General features: G+C 40.5%; 1 protein-coding gene across 1 annotated transcript in view; it reads left to right on the forward strand.

Moving 5' to 3' along the window:
* Positions 1 to 21,281, forward strand: part of LOC124789177 (protein bric-a-brac 1) — a 261,959-nt gene that overhangs the window by 148,096 nt on the left and 92,582 nt on the right. Inside the window, exon 5 of the mRNA XM_047256470.1 lies at positions 20,051 to 20,258. Coding sequence (XP_047112426.1) covers positions 20,051 to 20,258 — 208 coding nt within the window. The remainder of the gene's footprint in view (positions 1 to 20,050; positions 20,259 to 21,281) is intronic.

The following is a 21,281-nucleotide window of genomic DNA, read 5'->3' on the forward strand; positions in this document are numbered from 1 at the left end:
TATCTACATTTATCGTAAATTTACTCTATTTTCAAGTTTGCTAATAACTATATTTAACCTCAAAAAGTTTAAGAAAATCAGTGATTTTTGCCACAGGTTTTTCTGTTTCCTTAATAGATATCTTGTTTTTTTTTGTGTAGTTGCTTCAATTCTTTTAGGGAAGTAGTTATATTTGTAGCTCCACAGATATAAAAGATAATCAGCAGGCTTAGTTTAAAGTTATTTGTTCACTATCCTGTAATACATTGCACCAGGCAAAAGGCAGTCCCACTGGGATGCTGTTCTTGAACACCGGTTGAGTTGGTTGACATTCGTAAGCAGCTGCAAATCATCCTGACTAGACTACTGTCAAACAATTGGCACTGCTGTAAATCATTGTGTCAAAACAGCTCCTGAGAGTCTGTGACGTTTGCCTCCTTTATTTCCTTGTTGATCGTCCTTGGTGACGACGTACTGCGTTGCTATACTGGCTGAGAAATGGGGGTGGAAGTTCGACACCACCTACTTTAAATGACGTAGCTGACAGTTGCATAGTTGCGTTTTATCGTTCGCATCCCCCCAATACACAGTTAAAATGGTCAGTGCACTATAGTTTAACTTATGATAAGCCTCATTAATAGTTTTCTGGCAAACATCAGCATACTGCTACCATAATTCGCTGTTGAATATCTGTGAACAGTAAAAGTATAACCACTTCCTTCACAGTATTTCAAATAAATTTAACAGACACTGTCATTGTATTAACACACTTATTTCACAGTTAAGTTGAACAATGTTGTTGTTGTAACCAACACAGGTTTCTTGTCTGAAACTCGGCCGTGGACTGACTGTCTCAGGACCAAAAATCGGGCCCTTATATATCATCACAATAATAGGCACCAAAACTACACATTGTTCAATGTTTAATTTACAGAAATTACAATTAAAACGTACCTTTTTCAATTAACTGAAAACCTGGAAAAATTCTTTCTTTTTAGCAGTTTCTTCTACTACAAGGTTTAGGCCGAATTATTTCTTTCAATGGTGAAATAAAGAAATATGGTTATGCAAACAATACTTTTGACAAAACTGGTAAATTTTTTGGAATTAATTAAGAGCTGACTTTGCTAAAATGTTTTTGAATGGAGCCAAATAAATACTCAAAGAATGCTATTAGTTGTTCCCCCAAATGTTTATAATTAGTACGGAATTTATATTTATTTATAATTCAACAATAGAATTTAAGTTATGAAATAACTACTGACTTCACCGTATAAGAAAAGTATTAACTAGGAGTAGTCGAAATAAATTTTAAAATCAATTACGCACATAAAACTAAGCACAAAATTAGGTCTGCTGTTCTACATCTACATTTATACTCCGCAAGCCACCCAACAGTGTGTGGCGGAGGGCACTTTACATGCCACTGTCATTACCTCCCTTTCCTGTTCCAGTCGCGCATGGTTCGCGGGAAGAACGACTGTCTGAAAGCCTCCGTGCGCGCTCTAATTTCTCTAATTTTACATTCGTGATCTCCTCTGGAGGTATAAGTAGGGGGAAGCAATATATTCATTCGATACCTCATCCAGAAATGCACCCTCTCGAAACCTGGCGAGCAAGCTACACCGCGATGCAGAGCGCCTCTCTTTCAGAGTCTGCCACTTGAGTTTGTTAAACATCTCCGTAACGCTATCACGGTTACCAAATAAACCTGTTACGAAACGCTCCGCTCTTCTTTGGATCTTCTCTATATCCTCCGTCAACCCGATCTGGTATGGATCCCACACTGATGAGCAATACTCAAGTATAGGTCGAACGAGTGTTTTGTAAGCCACCTCCTTTGTTGATGGACTACATTTTCTAAGGACTCTCCCAATGAATCTCAACCTGGTACCAGCCTTACCAACAATTAATTTTATATGATCATTCCACTTCAAATCGTTCCGCACGCATACTCCCAGATATTTTACAGAAGTAACTGCTCCCAGTGTTTGTTCCGCTAGCATATAATCATACAATAAAGGATCCTTCTTTCTATGTATTCGCAATACATTACATTTGTCTAGGTTAAGGGTCAGTTGCCACTCCCTGCACCAAGTGCCTATCCACTGCAGATCTTCTTGCATTTCGCTACAATTTTCTAGTGCTGCAACTTCTCTGTATACTACAGCATCATCCGCGAAAAGCCGCATGGAACTTCCGACACTATCTACTAGGTCATTTATATATATTGTGAAAAGCAATGGTCCCATAACGCTCCCTTGTGGCACGCCAGAGGTTACTTTAACGTCTGTAGACGTCTCTCCATTGATAACAACATGCTGTGTTCTGTTTGCTAAAAACTCTTCAATCCAGCCACACAGCTGGTCTGATATTCCGTAGGCTCTTACTTTGTTTATCAGGCGACAGTGCGGAACTGTATCGAACGCCTTCCGGAAGTCAAGAAAAATAGCATCTACCTGGGAGCCTGTATCTAATATTTTCTGGGTCTCATGAACAAATAAAGCGAGTTGGGTCTCACACGATCGCTGTTTCCGGAATCCATGTTGATTCCTGCTTAGTGGATTCTGGGTTTCCAAAAACGACATGATACTCGAGCAAAAAACATGTTCTAAAATTCTACAACAGATCGACGTCAGAGATATAGGTCTATAGTTTTGCGCATCTGCTCGATGACCCTTCTTGAAGACTGGGACTGCCTGTGCTCTTTTCCAATCATTTGGAACCTTCCGTTCCTCTAGAGATTTGCGGTACACGGCTGTTAGAAGGGGGGGCAAGTTCTTTCGCGTACTCTGTGTAGAATCGAATTGGTATCCCGTCAGGTCCAGTGGACTTTCCTCTGTTGAGTGATTCCAGTTGCTTTTCTATTCCTTGGACACTTATTTCGATGTCAGCCATTTTTTCGTATGTGCGAGGATTTAGAGAAGGAACTGCAGTGCGGTCTTCCTCTGTGAAACAACTTTGGAAAAAGGTGTTTAGTATTTCAGCTTTACGCGTGTCATCCTCTGTTTCAATGCCATCATCATCCCGGAGTGTCTGGATATGCTGTTTCGAGCCACTTACTGATTTAACGTAAGACCAGAACTTCCTAGGATTTTCTGTCAAGTCGGTACATAGAATTTTACTTTCGAATTCACTGAACGCTTCACGCATAGCCCTCCTTACGCTAAGTTTGACATCGTTTAGCTTCTGTTTGTGTGAGAGGTCTTGGCTGCGTTTAAACTTGGAGTGAAGCTCTCTTTGCTTTCGCAGTGGTTTCCTAACTTTGTTGTTGTACCATGGTGGGTTTTTTCCCGTCCCTCACAGTTTTACTCGGCACGTACCTGTCTAAAACGCATTTTACGATTGCCTTGAACTTTTTCCATAAACACTCAACATTGTCAGTGTCGGAACAGAAATTTTCGTTTTGATCTGTTAGGTAGTCTGAAATCTGCCTTCTATTACTCTTGCTAAACAGATAAACCTTCCTCCCTTTTTTTATATTCCTATTAACTTCCATATTCAGGGATGCTGCAACGGCCTTATGATCACTGTTTCCCTGTTCTGCATATACAGAGTCGAAAAGTTCGGGTCTGTTTGTTGTCAGTAGGTCCAAGATGTTATCTCCACGAGGCGGTTCTCTGTTTAATTGCTCGAGGTAATTTTCGGATAGAGCACTCAGTATAATGTCACTCGATGCTCTGTCCCTACCACCCGTCCTAAACATCTGAGTGTCCCAGTCTATATCTGGTAAATTGAAATCTCCACCTAAGACTATAACATGCTGAGAAAATTTATGTTAAATGTATTCCAAATTTTCTCTCAGTTGTTCTGCCACTAATGCTGCTGAGTCGGGAGGTCAGTAAAAGGAGCCAATTATTAACCTAGCTCGGTTGTTGAGTGTAACCTCCACCCATAATAATTCACAGGAACTATCCACTTCTACTTCACTACAGGATAAACTACTACTAACAGCGACGAACACTCCACCACCGGTTGCATGCAGTCTATCCTTTCTAAACACCGTCTGTACCTTTGTAAAAATGTCGGCAGAATTTATCTCTGGCTTCAGCCAGCTTTCTGTACCTATAACGATTTCAGCTTCGGTGCTTTCTATCAGCGCTTGAAGTTCCGGTGCTTTACCAATGCAGCTTTGACAGTTTACAATTACAATACCGATTGCTGCTTGGTCCCCGCATGTCCTGACTTTGCCCCGCACCCGTTGAGGCTGTTGCCCTTTCTGTACTTGCCCAAGGCCATCTAACCTAAAAAACCGCCCAGCCCACGCCACACAACCCCTGCTACCCGTGTAGCCGCTTGTTGCGTGTAGTGGACTCCTGACCTATCCAGCGGAACCCGAAACCCCACCACTCTATGGCGCAAGTCGAGGAATCTGCAGCCCACACGGTCACAGAACCGTCTCAGCCTCTAATTCAGACCCTCCACTCGGCTCTGTACCAAAGGTCCGCAGTCAGTCCTGTCGACGATGCTGCAGATGGTGAGCTCTGATTTCATCCCGCTAGCGAGACTGGCAGTCTTCACCAAATCAGACAGCCGCCAGAAGCCAGAGAGGATTTCCTCAGATCCATAGCGACACACATCATTGGTGCTGACATGAGCGACCACCTGCAGATGGGTGCACCCTGTACCCTTAATGGCATCCGGAAGGACCCTTTCCACATCTGGAATGACTCCCCCCCGGTATGCACACGGAGTGCACATTGGTTTTCTTCCCCGCTCTTGCTGCCATATCCCTAAGGGGCCCCATTACGTGCCTGACGTTGGAGCTCCCAACTACCAGTAAGCCTACCTTCTGCGACCGCCCGGATCTTGCAGACTGAGGGGCAACCTCTGGAACAGGACAAGCAGCCATGTCAGGCCGAAGATCAGTATCAGCCTGAGACAGAGCCTGAAACCGGTTCGTCAGACAAACTGGAGAGGCCTTCCGTTCAGCCCTCCGGAATGTCTTTCGCCCCCTGCCACACCTTCCGACGACCTCCCACTCTACCACAGGTGAGGGATCAGCCTCAATGCGGGCAGTATCCCGGGCAACCTCAGTCGTAGTCTGATCGGGGGATGCATGGGACGAGCTGGCCGTCCCCGACAAAACCCCATCCGGACCCCCACAGTGATGCCCATTGGCAACAGCCTCAAGCTGTGTGACCGAAGCCAACACTGCCTGAAGCTGGGAGCGAAGGGATGCCAATTCAGCCTGCATCCGAACACAGCAGTTGCAGTACCTATCCATGCTAAAAACTGTTGTGCAAAGAACGTCTGAACTAATGTACAGAGAGCGCAAACAAATCGACACAAAATTTAAACGGTTATTAAAATACAAGATTGCCTAGTAAATGCAGTAATGCTGCTATTTGCGCACTGCTGACACTCTGCTCAGCGGTGGAAGGAGACTACGCGATTTTACACTATTCAGGTACTAAAACGCGATGCTACAACTCTCAAATACTATAATACGCCTGAAATTTATGAATTAAACAATGCAAGTACCAAAAACACGCAAAGAAATTAAGAATTAAACTATGTAACAAATGAGTGAGCTAGGAGTATACGACTTGCTGCTGCAGCTGCTTATCCAACGGCGGCAGGGAGCACTGTTACATTCTTTAAAAATGATTGCCAACCTTTCTTTTTTATGAAAATGCAGATTATACTTATGTATATTAATGGTAATTAGAAGTTAAGAAATTAATTTTAAGGTGGTAGATGGCAAAACAAGAGGGGAAGTCAAACTATCCCAGCTTGCTTTGTCACAAGTCCTGTACCTATAGTACCGGTACAAAAGTTCAGTTATCCTCTTCTGTGAATCCTGTCTCCTCTGTAGAAAGTATGGGATCTGTCATTACTTTTTCACTTGCCTGTTAGTGTTGTTTTGATGTTAGGTCTATACTGTATCCATCAAAAGAGTAAACCTGATGTACGCATTACACCATGTACTTTCTGCATTTGCTTGAATCTGATTGGGTTTCATTTCATGTAGAGCGGAAGCCAAGCAATGTCTAGTACAGTCAAGTACGATCATAAGGATACATTTTATGTTGTCTTAACATGCACGTAGACTGAGCGCTGATGCATAAGGATACATTTTATGCTGTGTTAACATGCACATAGACTGAGCGCTGATGTGGGATAACAGCTTTACCAGTGCATTTAATTGGACACACTGGTCACCCACCTGGTCGAACTAACCTGCAATGATGTGAGTAGTTGCATTTTAGATGTAAAATGAGACAAGCAGAGAAACAATATAGCTTTGAATGTCATTTAATTTTTAAAAGAGAATGAAATTATATTCAGCAAAACTCCACCAGTACCGCACGATTCCTACGTGACCTAACAGAAAGGGTAAAATGCTTTTATTATCACCTAACATATCTTCTAATTATAAACAAGAGTGATGAAAATTCCTAACTTAATTTTTCTGAGTAAGCTATGTGTGATGCAAAAGCATGCTACAATGATTTCACTGTATTGTTCAATTCTGAAGCCACTGTAGGTATCAATTACAGGTAAAATGCTTTTATTATCACCTAACATATCTTCCAATTACAAACAAGAGTGATGAAAATTCCTAACTTAACTTTTCTGAGTGAGCTATGTGCGATGAAAAGCATGCTACAGGGATTTCACTATATTGTTCAATTCTGAAGCCACTGTAGGTATTAATTACAATCAATTGTCTGATAATTTCTTAGCTCCTCCTTTATCTGAATCTGAGAAATACATTTCAGTTCTGGAACTGTCATCTGCTATGTTGATAATGAGTTGATCAACAATAGAATCCACAAAGCCAACCAGGCTCCGCATTTCCTCCTGTTCTTTTATGATGTTCCGTTCTGTATCCCACCAGCATTCGGCAGTGGCATATGAAAAAGCTGCATGTGTTAGTTCCAGTACATTTGGCAGCTTAACAGTCTTGTTAATTCTCATAATAAATTGCTTAACTTGGCTCCATATCAAATCTATTGGGTTTATATTGTGATGGTACAGTGACAAATGTAAAAATATACATTTGTATGATGTGCTCGATGCTGTGAAAATGATTGTTTTTTGTGTTTCTATGACATTTACTACTCTGATTCGTGTGAGACTACATCTGTGGTATAAAACAATGGACATAGTCCAAATAAAAAGTATTTAGTTTTTCATTTTTTTCCTGAAAAATTAAGTTGTTTTCTTAATTTAAGCAATTGATAATATGAGATGTAGTTATTTCAAATTGAATGAAAAAAAGAATAAATAAATATAATAGAGGGAAACATTCCACGTGGGAAAAATATATCTAAAAAGAAAGATGATGAAACTTACCAAACAAAAGCGCTGGCAGGTCGATAGACACACAAACAAACACAACCAAACACTTGTGTGTATGTTTGTGTTTGTTTGTGTGTCTATCGACCTGCCAGCGCTTTTGTTTGGTAAGTTTCATCATCTTTCTTTTTAGATATAGAATAAATAAATAAATAAAGATCACCAAGACCCAGGCGAGACTTAACCAGCAATTCCACTAAACATCCAATGTCTACTTGCATCTCAACCGTATCAAATACAGTCCCTCAGAAAACTTCAGAGCCGATTTTTTTTGTAAAAAACATGAAGGACAACTATTTCTCGGCACTCTTTAATTGTTTTCCACATGTGTGTTTCATTACGGAGAGGAAGCAACCTCCGCCATTATCATACTGCATATTTTAACAGCACAACAATCAAAGCACAAAAGTAGAAAGACTGTGACTGTAAATGATTTTTGAAATAAAAAAACTACATAGCCAAAATGCTTGATTAAGAAAACTGTTGTTGGCTGTTAATACATTAGAATATCTTAAATTTCATTTAATGTAACTCAATGATAAGATATCTAATACATGAGTAGGACCTACTTCCAAGAGTGTAACAATACCACTGTACGTGTGCTTCAGATTCTGACCAATCATCACATTTGTTGGTGTCAAGAGGAGACAAATGCAAAAGGATAGGATTCTGCTAATTGTTGGCAGTTTAAACATACAGCAAATTATGTACCCCTTTGGTAAATGGCAGCAAGGAACAGGACAGGACACCAGGTGCACTGTGTGTGCATCTGGAAGCCGCATTCAGTATGTTGAAGAGTCTATTCCAGCAGCCATTGAAGAAACCGGGTGCAAGCAACTGTAGATTGTGGCGCACATTGCAGCAAATGATGCCTGTCGTCTGGGCTTCAAGGTCATACTTTGATCATTCCCCTGATTGGCAGAGAAGGTTGAGAAGACTGGCCTTGTGCAAGGAGTTCGATGCAGCTTACAGTTTGCTGTATTGCCCTCGGAACTTATCATGACCCCTCAGCTCTGAATTGAGGGGAAGGACTGCTCAGAGATTTTGAAAGTCCTGTTACAAGCTAGGCTGCGACTTTCTGGACTTGCAGCGTAGGGTTGAGAACTGTAGGGTGCCCCAAATGTGTACATCAGAGGCTCTAGCCAGGTAGCTGACTGTGTGTGGGATGCCCACAAGGTGTTTTTAGCTGTAGGAAACCCAGAAGTATCAGTGTTAGTTCAAAAGAAATGCCTCCCACAGGTGAGAATTTCAAAATCCTAGTGGTTAACTGCTGAAGAATTCACAACAAAATACCAGAGTTTGAGGCACTTCTGAAAAGCATGTGAAATTATTTGGGCCAGACCCAGTATCAGTGGTGGGCATGAGATTGTAATTGGATCCTTCTCTTGCCCATCAAACCCATTTCCTGATGTAACCTAAAGCTTTCGAGAAAACCTCAATTCACTTGTACGTAAGTGCCCCAACCATACTGTAATCATTGGCGGAGACTTTAATCATCCAGCAATCAATTGGGAAAACTACAGTTTTGTTAGTGGTAGGCATGATGAGACATCCTGTGAAACAATACTAAATGTCTTCTCCTAAAGTAGCTAGAACAGATAGTTCAGAACACTATCCATTATGGAAATATAGTGGATCTTGGGTGGAGGGGCATCGTCAGATGTAGAAGTAACTTCAGGTATTCCCCAGGGAAGTGTTCCAGATGATGCCAGTATCTATAATGAAGTACTGCCTGAAAGAAGCTGCATAAATATTCAGTCAGATCATTATAAGATTTCAAAGTACTGCTAAGACCAGCAACTTGCTTTAAATGTTCAGTAATGTAAAATTGTACACTTCACTAAATGAAATCACATAGTATCTATCATATCACAATAATATCAGTGAGTTGCAGTTGGAATCGGCCATACTTAGATGTATCACTTTGTGTGTGTGTGTGTGTGTGTGTGTGGGGGGGGGGGGGGGGGGGGATGAAATGGAATAATCAGATATGCCCAGTTGTGAGTAAAGCAGGTGGTAGACTTCGGTTTATTGGTACTATGCTAGGACTATGCTAGGGGAACGTAATTAGTCTACAAATGAGACAATCCATACAAATGGGCAATCCATTCTAGAATATTGCTAACGTGTGTGACCCATGCCAGATAGGTCTAACAGGAGATTTTGAACGTACACAGAGGAGGGCAGCACAAATACTTGCAGGTTTGTTTGATTCATGGGAGAGTGTTAAAGAGAAGCTGAAGAAACCTAACTGGCATACTCTTGAAGGTAGATGTAAACTATCCCAAGAAAGTCTACTAACAAAGTTTCAAGAGCCAGCTTTAAAATGATGATCCAAGGAATAAACTACAAATATAGCTCAATAGGGATCATCAGGATGAGATTAGAAAAATTACTGCATTCACGGAATCATTTAAACAATATTCTTGCCACACTCCATATGTGAATGGAATGGGAAGAAACCCAGTAACTGGTACAATGGGACATGCCCTCTGTCATGCATTTCATGGTGGTTTGTAGAGTATAGATGTAGATATAGCAAAATGAAAAATGGAACTAAAATTTGAAAATTTGTTGTACACATCTGAGAAATACAAACACACCAACACATTATGTTGAAGTAAAGTTGTGGGGATGGTCATGCTTGGGTAGTGCAGAGACAGAGCACTTTCCCAGGGAAAGTAAAGGTCCCAAGTGCAAGTCTCAGTTCGGCACAGAGTTTTAATATTGCAGGAAGTTTCATATCGGTGCACACTGCCCTGCAGAGTGAAAATTTCATTCTGGAAAAATTATGTTGCACCTTGAAAAAATATAAACACAAGAACACCTGCCAACACTATATCCCTAGAAACTTTTCTTGCACCTGGTTCCCTACTTTGAATAGATGTATTGCACTGCATGTGAAACAGAGAGAACAAGAAACCAACAGCAGAAACATTCTTGTACAAAGACACACAGAGCATAGATGTTGCACCTAATAACTGGTTAAAAGGTTCTCATCAGTAAATGATGGGCTTGAATTCTGTAAACTGACACGTTCTCTTATACTACAGAAACACATCTCAACAAGAAATGTTTTTAACTCTGCTCTAAAAGCCATTTCCCTCTGCAACCTCTTCATGTATTTAGCACCGCATTCTAAAGAACGACACCAGAGTAGCCCACATGTCCTTGAGTATGAGGTGTTTTCGCTTGCTTTACATGGAAGGTCCCACAGCTGTGAGTGTTTTAGCTATGGTAATCGTTGCTGGTGTGCAGGTCTCCAAGATTAGCTCTTTCATCAACACACACTTGTGTGCTCGTAGGAAGAGTATTATCAGTGTTCACAATTTCTTAAATAGGAGCTTGCAGTTAACCCTTATAGAGAGATGTGACAAAATTCAAATAGCTTTGTCTGTATTCTATAGTTTTATCCCAAAAAACTATTGCATATGAGCCATAAGAGACCAGAAGTAACCAAAGTAAGCCATTGTAACAATATTGTGAAAAGGAAAGTTGCTACTTTCCATATAGCGGAGATGCTGAGTTGCAGATAGGCACAACAAAAAGACAGAGTAAACTATTCGAGCACTTACTGAAGAGCATACTTTAGAAATGATTCCCAGAGAAAAACTTGCAGAACTGCGTCCCTGAAATGGTTTTGTCATGTAGTCTTTACATTGTGTGTTATTCAACATACGTCACTAAACATTTTCTGCATTGTACCCTTTCTAACTCGTTTCTACACAGTACCAGATGGAGATCTTGGTTTAGATTCATTTTTAAAATTGAGTATAATTTTTTTTCTTTGCATTAAACATCGACCTGTTGCCATTGAACCATGAATGCAAGGACTTGAGGACTTGATCGATTGTTGTAAGCAGAGATTCCTTAACATTGCCCAATATTATGCTAGTCCCACCTGTGAACAGCAAGGTCTTAGTTGCAGTTTCTGAGGCTTGTATGACTTTTTTTATATATAAATAAAATGAGAAGGAAAGTTGCCATTCACCATATAGCGGAAATGCTGAGACGCTGTTGTTTGATTTATTTTATTATTTTTTTTATATATAAATAAGAAACAGGAGGCGGCTATCACACTGCCCTGTGGTAAACACATTTTCACTTTCTTTGCATAAAATATCAACTCTTTCACAGCTACAGGCATACGTGTATTCCGGACAGATAGAATACTCAGATGGCTATTAGCATTCATCTACACCTGACAGGCAGGAAGGCCCAGCCGCTAATAGCAAAGATGTACCCATGGGCACAGGAGCAGGTAAACACGCACAGCATAATGGTGACTCACTTTTGTCTGCCTTACAATGTTCCTGCCAATGCTGTTTATCATCTGCTGATCTCTGTAATGTCGGAAAGTCACACAGATTTCACATGCTCCTGGTTCCTTTCTGCTTATGAGTCAACTGGTAGATGCAGTCTGATTTCTTAACCTACAGAAGACAAAAGAAATAATCCTATATAATCTGAGGGGCATGAATTATCATAATGAACTGATGTATGAAATGTTACAAAAGGAGTTCTGTGTATACAGCAATGTGCAATTAGCCCACAGGGGCCATAGTGTGCAGCAGTCGTCGGGCTGTGTCAGCTGTCTACCAGCCAGGCGCACAGTACAATATTGCAGAGCCTGCATGCATATCTGAAGGAAAAGGCACTGCAATGGCTACAGCCATTGTGAAATACATGAAATGTATTCACAGTTGTGAATATAGACAGCCATCAGCTATTTAATGAAATGACGACAATGAAAATTTGTGCTGGACTGGGACTTTAACCCAGATTTCCCACTTAATGCAAGCAGTTGCCTTACCATTTGGCTGTCTGAGTATTTTTCAGGTCAGACCCAAATTTCCATATGTTGTCAGCCATGTGACATACATATATGTCTTCAGGGACTTTCCATCATACATCTAAACAACATAGGCACTGCAGTATTTATACTTGAAACCAGGGCAAACAACTTTCAGTTACAATGTCCCCCCCCTGTACGGAAATATACATAATGGGCGTAAGGGGTGCAGGTTGTAGACACCCCGACGACATACGGAAGTTTGGGTCATGTCATGAAGTGTGCTTGGATAGCATAATGATAGTCCGGTACAAATTTTTGTTGTTTTAATTCCATTATACAGTTGATGGTTCTCTGTTTTCGGAACTGTGAATATCTTTCAGGTATTCAAGATGTTTGTCCCCACTAGCTGTCGAGGCAGGCAGGATGCTTGGACCTAACAGCGATGAAAGGGTTAATTTGAGTTTACAATTAGAATAAGCGGAAGTGAATTCCACAACCTGTGATCCATTTTGCAAATATGATTGAAACCATTTGTTTTCTATCCTTTGTATCCTCATTGCTCCCAACTTACCTAAAAGAATTTCGCTATTAACACTACAAAAATTTTTTAGAAACATGCAAGTTAACTCGTACAACATTATTGTTGTCACCTGTGATTCTAATTATTTCATGTGTATAATCTGTTATTGCTGTTTCTGTACTTGTATTTGTTCAAAAACAATGCTGATTACTATTAATTAATGTGTGTAAGTATAAGTACCTGGTGACTGACATCTGGAGGCATCGGGTACTCTGCTGGATATCAGTGTGATTCGTGCACAGTATTTCAAGAAGTTGACAAGGTCCGGTATTTATACCTACAGCCTTCCCCCTCCATGGTTAGTTCCAGGCATTCATTCTGCAGTCAGCACGTGTTAGCAGTGTCTTTAGGTGTTCCCTCTTCCCTATCTGCACCTTGGCATTCTGTTTTTGGTCTGTTGTGGCTCCTGGTGTTCAATCCGAGGTCCGCTCCTGTTGTAAACATTCTTAAGCGCTTCATTCTTCAGTCCAGTGCACCAGGCCGAGCACTCGTGTTTCATCTTTGGTCCAATGCACCCATATGTGTGCTGGCGTTCAGTTTTGATCTGGTATGGTTCTAAGTGTTCCAACTGTGGTCCACTCCAGCTGGAAGCATTCTGCAAAGTTTTGTGTTTAGTCTAGCACACCTGGTGTTCTGTCTGTGGTGTGTTCCCTTTGTCTACATCCTCAGTTACTCTTTTTGTGTTGTTGTGGTGCTGCCTTTGTTGTGTTTTCAGCAACTCCAGTGGGGTATCCCAGGCTCTACTGGGTTGGTATCCAGCGTCTCAAGAACCTTCATTTCATCATTGTTTGTAGAAGGGCTGAGTACCAGACAATGCTCGGCAATGGCTGATGTAGTTGCCTGGATTTACTTAGGTGTTTCCCTAATGTTCGTTACGTCAGATGTCCACTGTCCTTGTTGTTCAGCCAATGTATGACTTTCCACTTTGGCTAGGTATATTATAAATTCCTGGGTTTCATAGTACCAGGTCATCTTTCACGTTTCACAGTAGTTCTCTTATTTTTGTAGGTGGACAGAACAGACACTCAATGTTATGCTTCCTGAGAGTCCTGCTGATTTTGGCAGAAATAGACCTGCATAGGGCAGGCAAAGTCTTTGACTCATCCAGCTTTTTGTGTATATTATATGGCTGGTTAAAGGGCCTTCTGGATCTGTTTGGCTGTATCTCCATTCTCAAAGGAAACTAATCGTAGATGCTTTATTTCTGCTGCCAGATTACTTCAGTATAACAAGGTGTGTACCCTGTGAACCAATGCTTCAGAACTTTACTCTTCTGCATTGGGTTGTGACAGCTGCTGGCTTGCAGCTATAAACCAGTGTATATAGGTTTGCGACACACACTGTGACCCAATGGCCCATCTACCCTTCTTCTCACAAGTGCATCCAGAAACAGCAAATGGCCATCCCTTTCCAGTTCCATGGTGAACTTAACATTTGGGTGGTGTCAGTAAAAAGGTTCCAAAAACTCATTGAGCCTCTAGCCACATTGAGACCAGATCACAAAGGTATCTTCCAAATGCTTGAAGAAGCTTGTAGGTTTGTATCTAGCAGTCTCTAATGCCTGCCCGTGGTTACACTTTCTGTCTGTTCATAATGTTGGCCCCCATGCAGAAAATAAGTTGTAGTCAGTATATGCCTGAACAGGTCCAATAGAGCATCATCAGATTTTTGCAGTTAATTCAAATGAGCCTTTCAGTGGCATCCTAGTGAGCAGGAATACCGCATTGAAACTGACCATTGTATCAGATTTTGTGATATGTAGTTGCGTGGGATGTTGCAAGAAGTCCTCAGAATGGTGGGTGTGATGAATACATTTTCCCACATATAGGAACAGCAGTTTCTTCAAGGACTTTGCTGTTGGCTACAGTGATGCACCAGTGTTGCTGACAACTGGGCACTGTGGCACAAAGAGAGTGTACCATTTGTGGATTACTAAACAAAGAACTACTGGGAAATGTAAAATATGACCTGAAACTACAAATCCCAGGAATTTATAATATACCCTGCCAGTGTGGCGTGTTGTATAGCTGCCAAGCAACTATAGATGGCAGTAGAATTTAGGCTTGTTCTTTGCATCTACATCTCTTATCTTACGACAGCCAATGAGTGTTTAGTAGTGTCCTGAGCACTCTACTGTGAATATCATAGTCAGTGCAAGTATAAAATGTGATTGCAGCAAGTCGTTTAATGAATTTCCATTCCATTTGTTGTGAGTTGTCATCGCTGATGGTGGTGGCATGTGACAAATTGTAAATAATGAAGGGACAGACATAATTTACACAATTAATGTTTTTTTTTTCAAGCATAGAGCACGTGTATGCATGTACTGTGACTGTCACTTCAAACCTGCAACCATGTAGTTCCTGTCCAAGCCTTAACCTTTGCACGTCGCCATTGTTCTTTAATCGGACTGTAGGACAGTGGACATCCAATTCAGTGAACATCAGGGGCACACCCAACTAAAACAGGAAACGAAATCAGCCATAGCCGAGCACTGTCTGGTAATAAATTATTCCATGAACCAATGAAAAGAACTGTCCAGCACAGATCCCCAGATACTGGGGCAGTGTTACAAGAGAATCTATAGTTGTAAAGGTGACACAAACCCCCAAGAATAGACATACTGATTACCAATCTCAGTAGAGCCTGAAATCTCGCACTTGAGTTGTTGAAAACACAACAGCGGTAGCAGGAGAACTCCATGAAAAGATGAACTGAAGGTGTATACATGGTGAACGTACTCAGACATAGCACCAGGCATGACAGATTGAAGATTGAACTTCACAGGACACTTCTGTGGTAGCAGATCACAGAGGAAACACATAGAACCACACTGGATGGAAAACAGAATGCCAGCACACATACAAGTTCACCACTCAATGAGCGATCTCAGGTAGCATCTGATAAAGGTAACATGTTATGTTGTCAAAATGTAGTGTATGAATGATGCTATTATCTGGCAGAATACCTGACACCTCAAGATGTCAACAGATTGCTGGAAAAGTTGGCGGAATTGCTTGGTGATTCATTGTTTTGTTACTCTCTAGTACTGAGAGGAGTGATATGGTAGCTAATTTTCAACTTTATACCTATTACCACTCTTGAGTAAGGGTATTACTTCCAAAATTAATCTGTGAGGGAACAGTCCCTCAGTGTATGACGAGTTAGCAGTATGAGCCAAGGGATTTGCAATTTGTGAAACTGTAAGAGCTATATGTGATGCTAGTACTTCATCTATACCTGCTGACAATTTTCATTTGAGGCTTTCAATCACCTTTAATACTTAACCCTCACTAGCTGTAGTTAATCTGTGTTGTGTGCAGGTATTTTTACCTTGATTTATGAAATTCAAGGTGTATTTGAGAAATGTTTATAAAGTAATCATTTATGTAATTTGGCAAGTATTTTTGTCAGTATTACTGTTATCAGCATTTGTGCAATTTCCTGTTCTTCATGTCTCTTCCCTTTTTATAATTTACCACACAGAATTAGATTTATTGTCCAACAGTCATATCACGGTGTCATTTCTAAGTAGGTTTGCCTTAGCACTTCCCTTTTGCTATATTCTCTTAAAAGTCTTAACATATTCTATAAACTGAGAAATGGGGATCTTTTCATTTGGGGTCTAGGCCTGTTTAGAGTCCTGTGGGAAATGTTACTGCATGACTGCATACTAGGTCCTTTGTGAATGGACTCTGGTCACTTTCTTCAAAAAGCTCTCTTCAAAGTTAGTCATGAACACTGAAGATAAAGCATTGTTAGTACCTAATTGTGAAAGCACTTCTGACCATGATTCATTGTGCAGACTGTTTATAAAACTGGCAAAGATTTCTGCAGAGAAATTTCCTCAGTAAGAAATATAGTAAGGAAAACTCTTTCAGAATGTAAATATTTTAGAAATAACAGTGTGGTCTCTTCTATAAGAAAGATATACATCCCTTTCTTTCCCAGATATAGAAGGAATTGTAAGGATGTGGGCATAATGATGAGACAGCACAAAATTAATATTAATAAGTTGTTTCTCTGTGATGCCCATATTTGGTGATACGTTGTTTATAAGACTTTCCGTACTACTTGTTACTCTTTTGGGCCTATTTAGAAGAGGAAACATGTTGAAGCTGTGCAGAACATTAAGAAATAGCTCCTTGGATGCAGATTCATTCACAAGGTTTCTATTGAAGTTCCCATAGACTATTATCATGGCCTTCTTAGTAAATGAATAACGTCCAGAACAGCCGATAATTTATTGATGAAAATGTCTGTGTCCCCAGTAGGTGATGAAAACTCAGTGTAGGAATATCATTACTGTAAAAAAAGATAGATTGCTACTTTATTACTTTATACAGCTTCCCATGCAACTGAGCAGCGGTAGCTTCAATGCTTTTCAATACTCAGTATTTCTGCCTCATACCTCCTTTTATGTTCAACATTAGGTTTAATAAAAATGCAACTCCTCCACTTTTGACAACATTTCTCAGAACAGACTAGCCAGTTTATAATAAGTAACGTTATCAGTAACTAATTCAAAATCCCTGGACTAGTGTTTCATAATACATGTACAGCCAGTATTGTCATTGTTAACTGTAACTTCCAAGTTCAAAAGATTTATTTCTCAAACTCTGTTTATTACAGTTTAAAATATGAAAACCTTTAATGTAGATACAGTTAATAGTTGTACATACACTTTTCTGTGTCATATCTGATCCATTGAGTACTACAGGTATTCTAAGCCTTGAAGGTATTTTACGTGGCTGCATTCTAATGTTCTCCACAGCTGCTACAGATGAGGCTGCTGCTCCTGGTGTTGGATCTCCAACTGCAGTTCAGGCTCCTCTGTTTTGCTGGTGTAGGGTCCTCTGATGTAAATGATCTGACCTCTGCTGTAGGTGACCTGATGATTGTCATAGGTGACCCATGCTATGCCATGGGTGACCTGACCTTAGCTGCTGTGGCTGCCATAACTTTTTCTGTAGTTCAGTTGGCTGATGATTGAGAAGTTCGCATGTATGTTGCCTTGACCTTCATACATGATTTCATGACTGTGAGAGTTTCAATTATCATTGCTTTTTTTACCCTTTTTGTTCGTATGAGCAGGTGTTGCCGCAGGGGAGTGTCGTAGGACCTTGCTATTCACAATACACATAAATGACCTTGTGGATGACATCGGAAGTTCACTGAGGCTTTTTGCAGATGATGCTGTGGTATATCGAGAGGTTGTAACAATGGAAAATTGTTCTGAAATACAAGAGGATCTGCAGCGAATTGACGCATGGTGCAGGGAATGGCAATTGAATCTCAATGTAAACAAGTGTAATGTGCTGCGAATACATAGAAAGAAAGATCCCTTATCATTAAGCTACAATATAGCAGGTCAGCAACTGGACGCAGTTAATTCCATAAATTATCTGGGGTACGCATTAGGAGTGATTTAAAATGGAATGATCATATAGAGTTGATCGTCGGTGAAGCAGATGCCAGACTGAGATTCATTGGAAGAATCCTAAGGAAATGCAATCCGAAAACAAAGGAAGTAGGTTACAGTACGCTTGTTCACCCACTGCTTGAATACTGCTCAGCAGTGTGGGATCCGTACCGGATAGGGTTGATAGAAGAGATAGAGAAGATTCAACGGAGAGCAGTGCGCTTCGTTACAGGATCATTTAGTAATCGCGAAAGCGTTACGGAGATGATAGATAAACTCCAGTAGAAGACTGCAGGAGAGACGCTCAGTAGCTCGGTACGGGCTTTTGTTGAAGTTTCGAGAACATACCTTCACCGAGGAGTCAAGCAGTATATTGCTCCCTCCTACGTATATCTCGCAAAGAAACTGTGAGGATAAAATCAGAGATATTAGAGCCCATACAGAGGCATACTGACAATCTTTCTTTCCACGAACAATACAAGACTGGAATAGAAGGGAGAACCGATAGAGGTACTCAGGGTACCCTCCGCCACACACCGTCAGGTGGCTTGCGGAGTATGGATGTAGATGTAGAGGTTGTCTTACAAAACTGTTTGCATAAAAAAGTATTGCATTGACGGCATCACTGCAGATCATGAACTTTATTATTCCAAGATTACCACATGAATTTTCCATGAGATCATGTCTTCACAGCACACTAGCAACAAAGAAATTCACTTCAGGTGTTTTTCGCAGAGCTCCCTAATAACATTTGCACATTTGCTCTTCTTCCTATACGCAATGTTGACACCTCAAATTCATACACAGTCACTACCCATATTTAATATAATCTTACAGCATTTCACTACTTCCTTGAGAGGGGCTCTAGGATTGGTGATATCCATAACATCATTGCCTTAATTTCTGCTACTTCCCTTCCAAGACTGTAAGATAGCATAGCAGTGTGGTGCAATGTTTTGATCGTGTTTGTCTGCTGTACTTGTGTACAGGACAGCTTTAGTGTATAACACAAATTACTGCATTATCTAACAAGATTGATATAACTAAGTCAGATTGAAATTCATTTGACTCTGATGCTTCGAATCTATTAATGGGCCTTGACATGAATTTCGGATTGCTATACTGCGGTCAGAATGTTTTTGTCCTACAGTACTGTCATTCAGTACAAATTCATGTTTCCCATTTCTGTCGCAAAATGTATTCAATAGCTCTTCAGTGCCCAAAATTTACTTTTCATTAATGAGAGTACTTTTTGTGGGTTCTTCACATTTTCGAAAAATTTGGCGATGGCTGTTACTCTTCAATTATAATGCGCGAAATGACAGCAACATGTTTTATTAGTTAATATGCTAAATGTGCCCACCTGTGCAACACAGAACATAGTCTAACCCTTTCAATACATTTTTATGGCACGGAATGCCCTTTATTAGCACACAGTTGTGGATTTCAGCAGAGCAAGTACTATTACATCTATGTGTGACACCATCTTGCCAAAGATTGTATATTCTATGTATTGCTGCAGCTTCATAGAAATGCTACCACCTTGACAGTTTCAGATGCTAAATGTTTTGTGATTGCTTAAAAATATTTCATATCCCTGTAAAAAAATTTCATATTTACTCTGATTTTTCCACTGAATGGGAAAACAGTTGGTGTTACTTAAATATACGTACTTTTATAGTGATATGCTTTTGACATACCAGTTTACTTTAATTGTTATTGGCATGTGTTTCAAACTATCTATAGCTATAAATTTATATCCACAATCAGTCTATTTTGCTACATTTTCATCACAGTCACAAACAAATAAGCATTGAAAATCACTGCAAATCCAAAAATAAAGGAAGTACTGTTGCTGAAAATGCTAATTATGGTAGCATAAAGTGGACTACCATTCACAGTGTCAATGAATTTGAAATGTATGAGCTAGATTTTCCTGATATTATTTTTATAGTTGTTACCTCTCCAGATGATGCACAGTAATGCACCTACTCCTGTGATGACACCACACGGAATGCAGCCACAGCCAACGCAACAGATGGTTATGGATGGAACGCCACACAGCTCTGGAAGTGGTCCAACAGATGTTGATATCCCTCCAGAGGCCCAGCCACCTGCCCCTTCTGCAACTCTTGTGGAGAATATGGATATGCATGAGTGCACAGCTCATGACCGAGGTACACTGTTTGCATTTATGATTAAATGCAGTGTTTGTCGTAACTTAAGGAACAAAACAATATCAGCGTGTGCAATGAAAACAATGTCAAATTTTACTTGAAATTATATTCTTGAGAAAACAATATTTTACACTCTTGAACATAGAAAAGGCCTGTAGAAAAACTATATAGTGAGGTTGCATTTGAGCCCAACTATGGAAAATGATAGAAATGCGTGCCTCATAATAGTTCGCAAGCAATTAAGAATAGCTTGCACTGTTGTCTCTATCAATTGTCCTCGGATAGAACAATCCCAGGCAGATAACGACAGAAAATGTCCTACACAGTCATTTGGGATAATCCCCAAGGACCTTGCTATTCTTTAAATATTATGCTCCTCATGACTAAATGGATTCTGTGTAAAGTAACATTGTCACATTATGGAATTATTTCTCTTATTTTATTTATAGGAGCTGTCCGAAACAATAATAGAAAAGTACTCTTTTTCCCACAAAGCAGCCAAGTTATACAGGGCATAAAGAACCAGTACATCTCAGTTTCCTCTAGACTATTGCACATAAATAAAATCACTACCCCATGAACCATGGACCTTGCCATTGGTGGGGAGGCTTGCGTGCCTCAGCGATACAGATAGCCGTACCGTAGGTGCAACCACAACGGAGGGGTATCTGTTGAGAGGCCAGACAAACGTGTGGTTCCTGAAGAGGGGCAGCAGCCTTTTCAGTAGTTGCAAGGGCAACAGTCTGGATGATTGACTGATCTGGCCTTGTAACAATAACCAAAACGGCCTTGCTGTGCTGGTACTGCGAACGGCTGAAAGCAAGGGGAAACTACAGCCGTAATTTTTTCCGAGGGCATGCAGCTTTACTGTATGATTACATGATGATGGCGTCCTCTTGGGTAAAATATTCCGGTGGTAAAATAGTCCCCCATTCGGATCTCCGGGCGGGGACTACTCAAGAGGATGTCGTTATCAGGAGAAAGAAAACTGGCGTTCTACGGATCGGAGCGTGGAATGTCAGA

This window comes from Schistocerca piceifrons, chromosome 3 (genome assembly GCF_021461385.2).
Source record: "Schistocerca piceifrons isolate TAMUIC-IGC-003096 chromosome 3, iqSchPice1.1, whole genome shotgun sequence".
Classification (NCBI taxonomy): Eukaryota; Metazoa; Arthropoda; class Insecta; order Orthoptera; family Acrididae; genus Schistocerca; species Schistocerca piceifrons.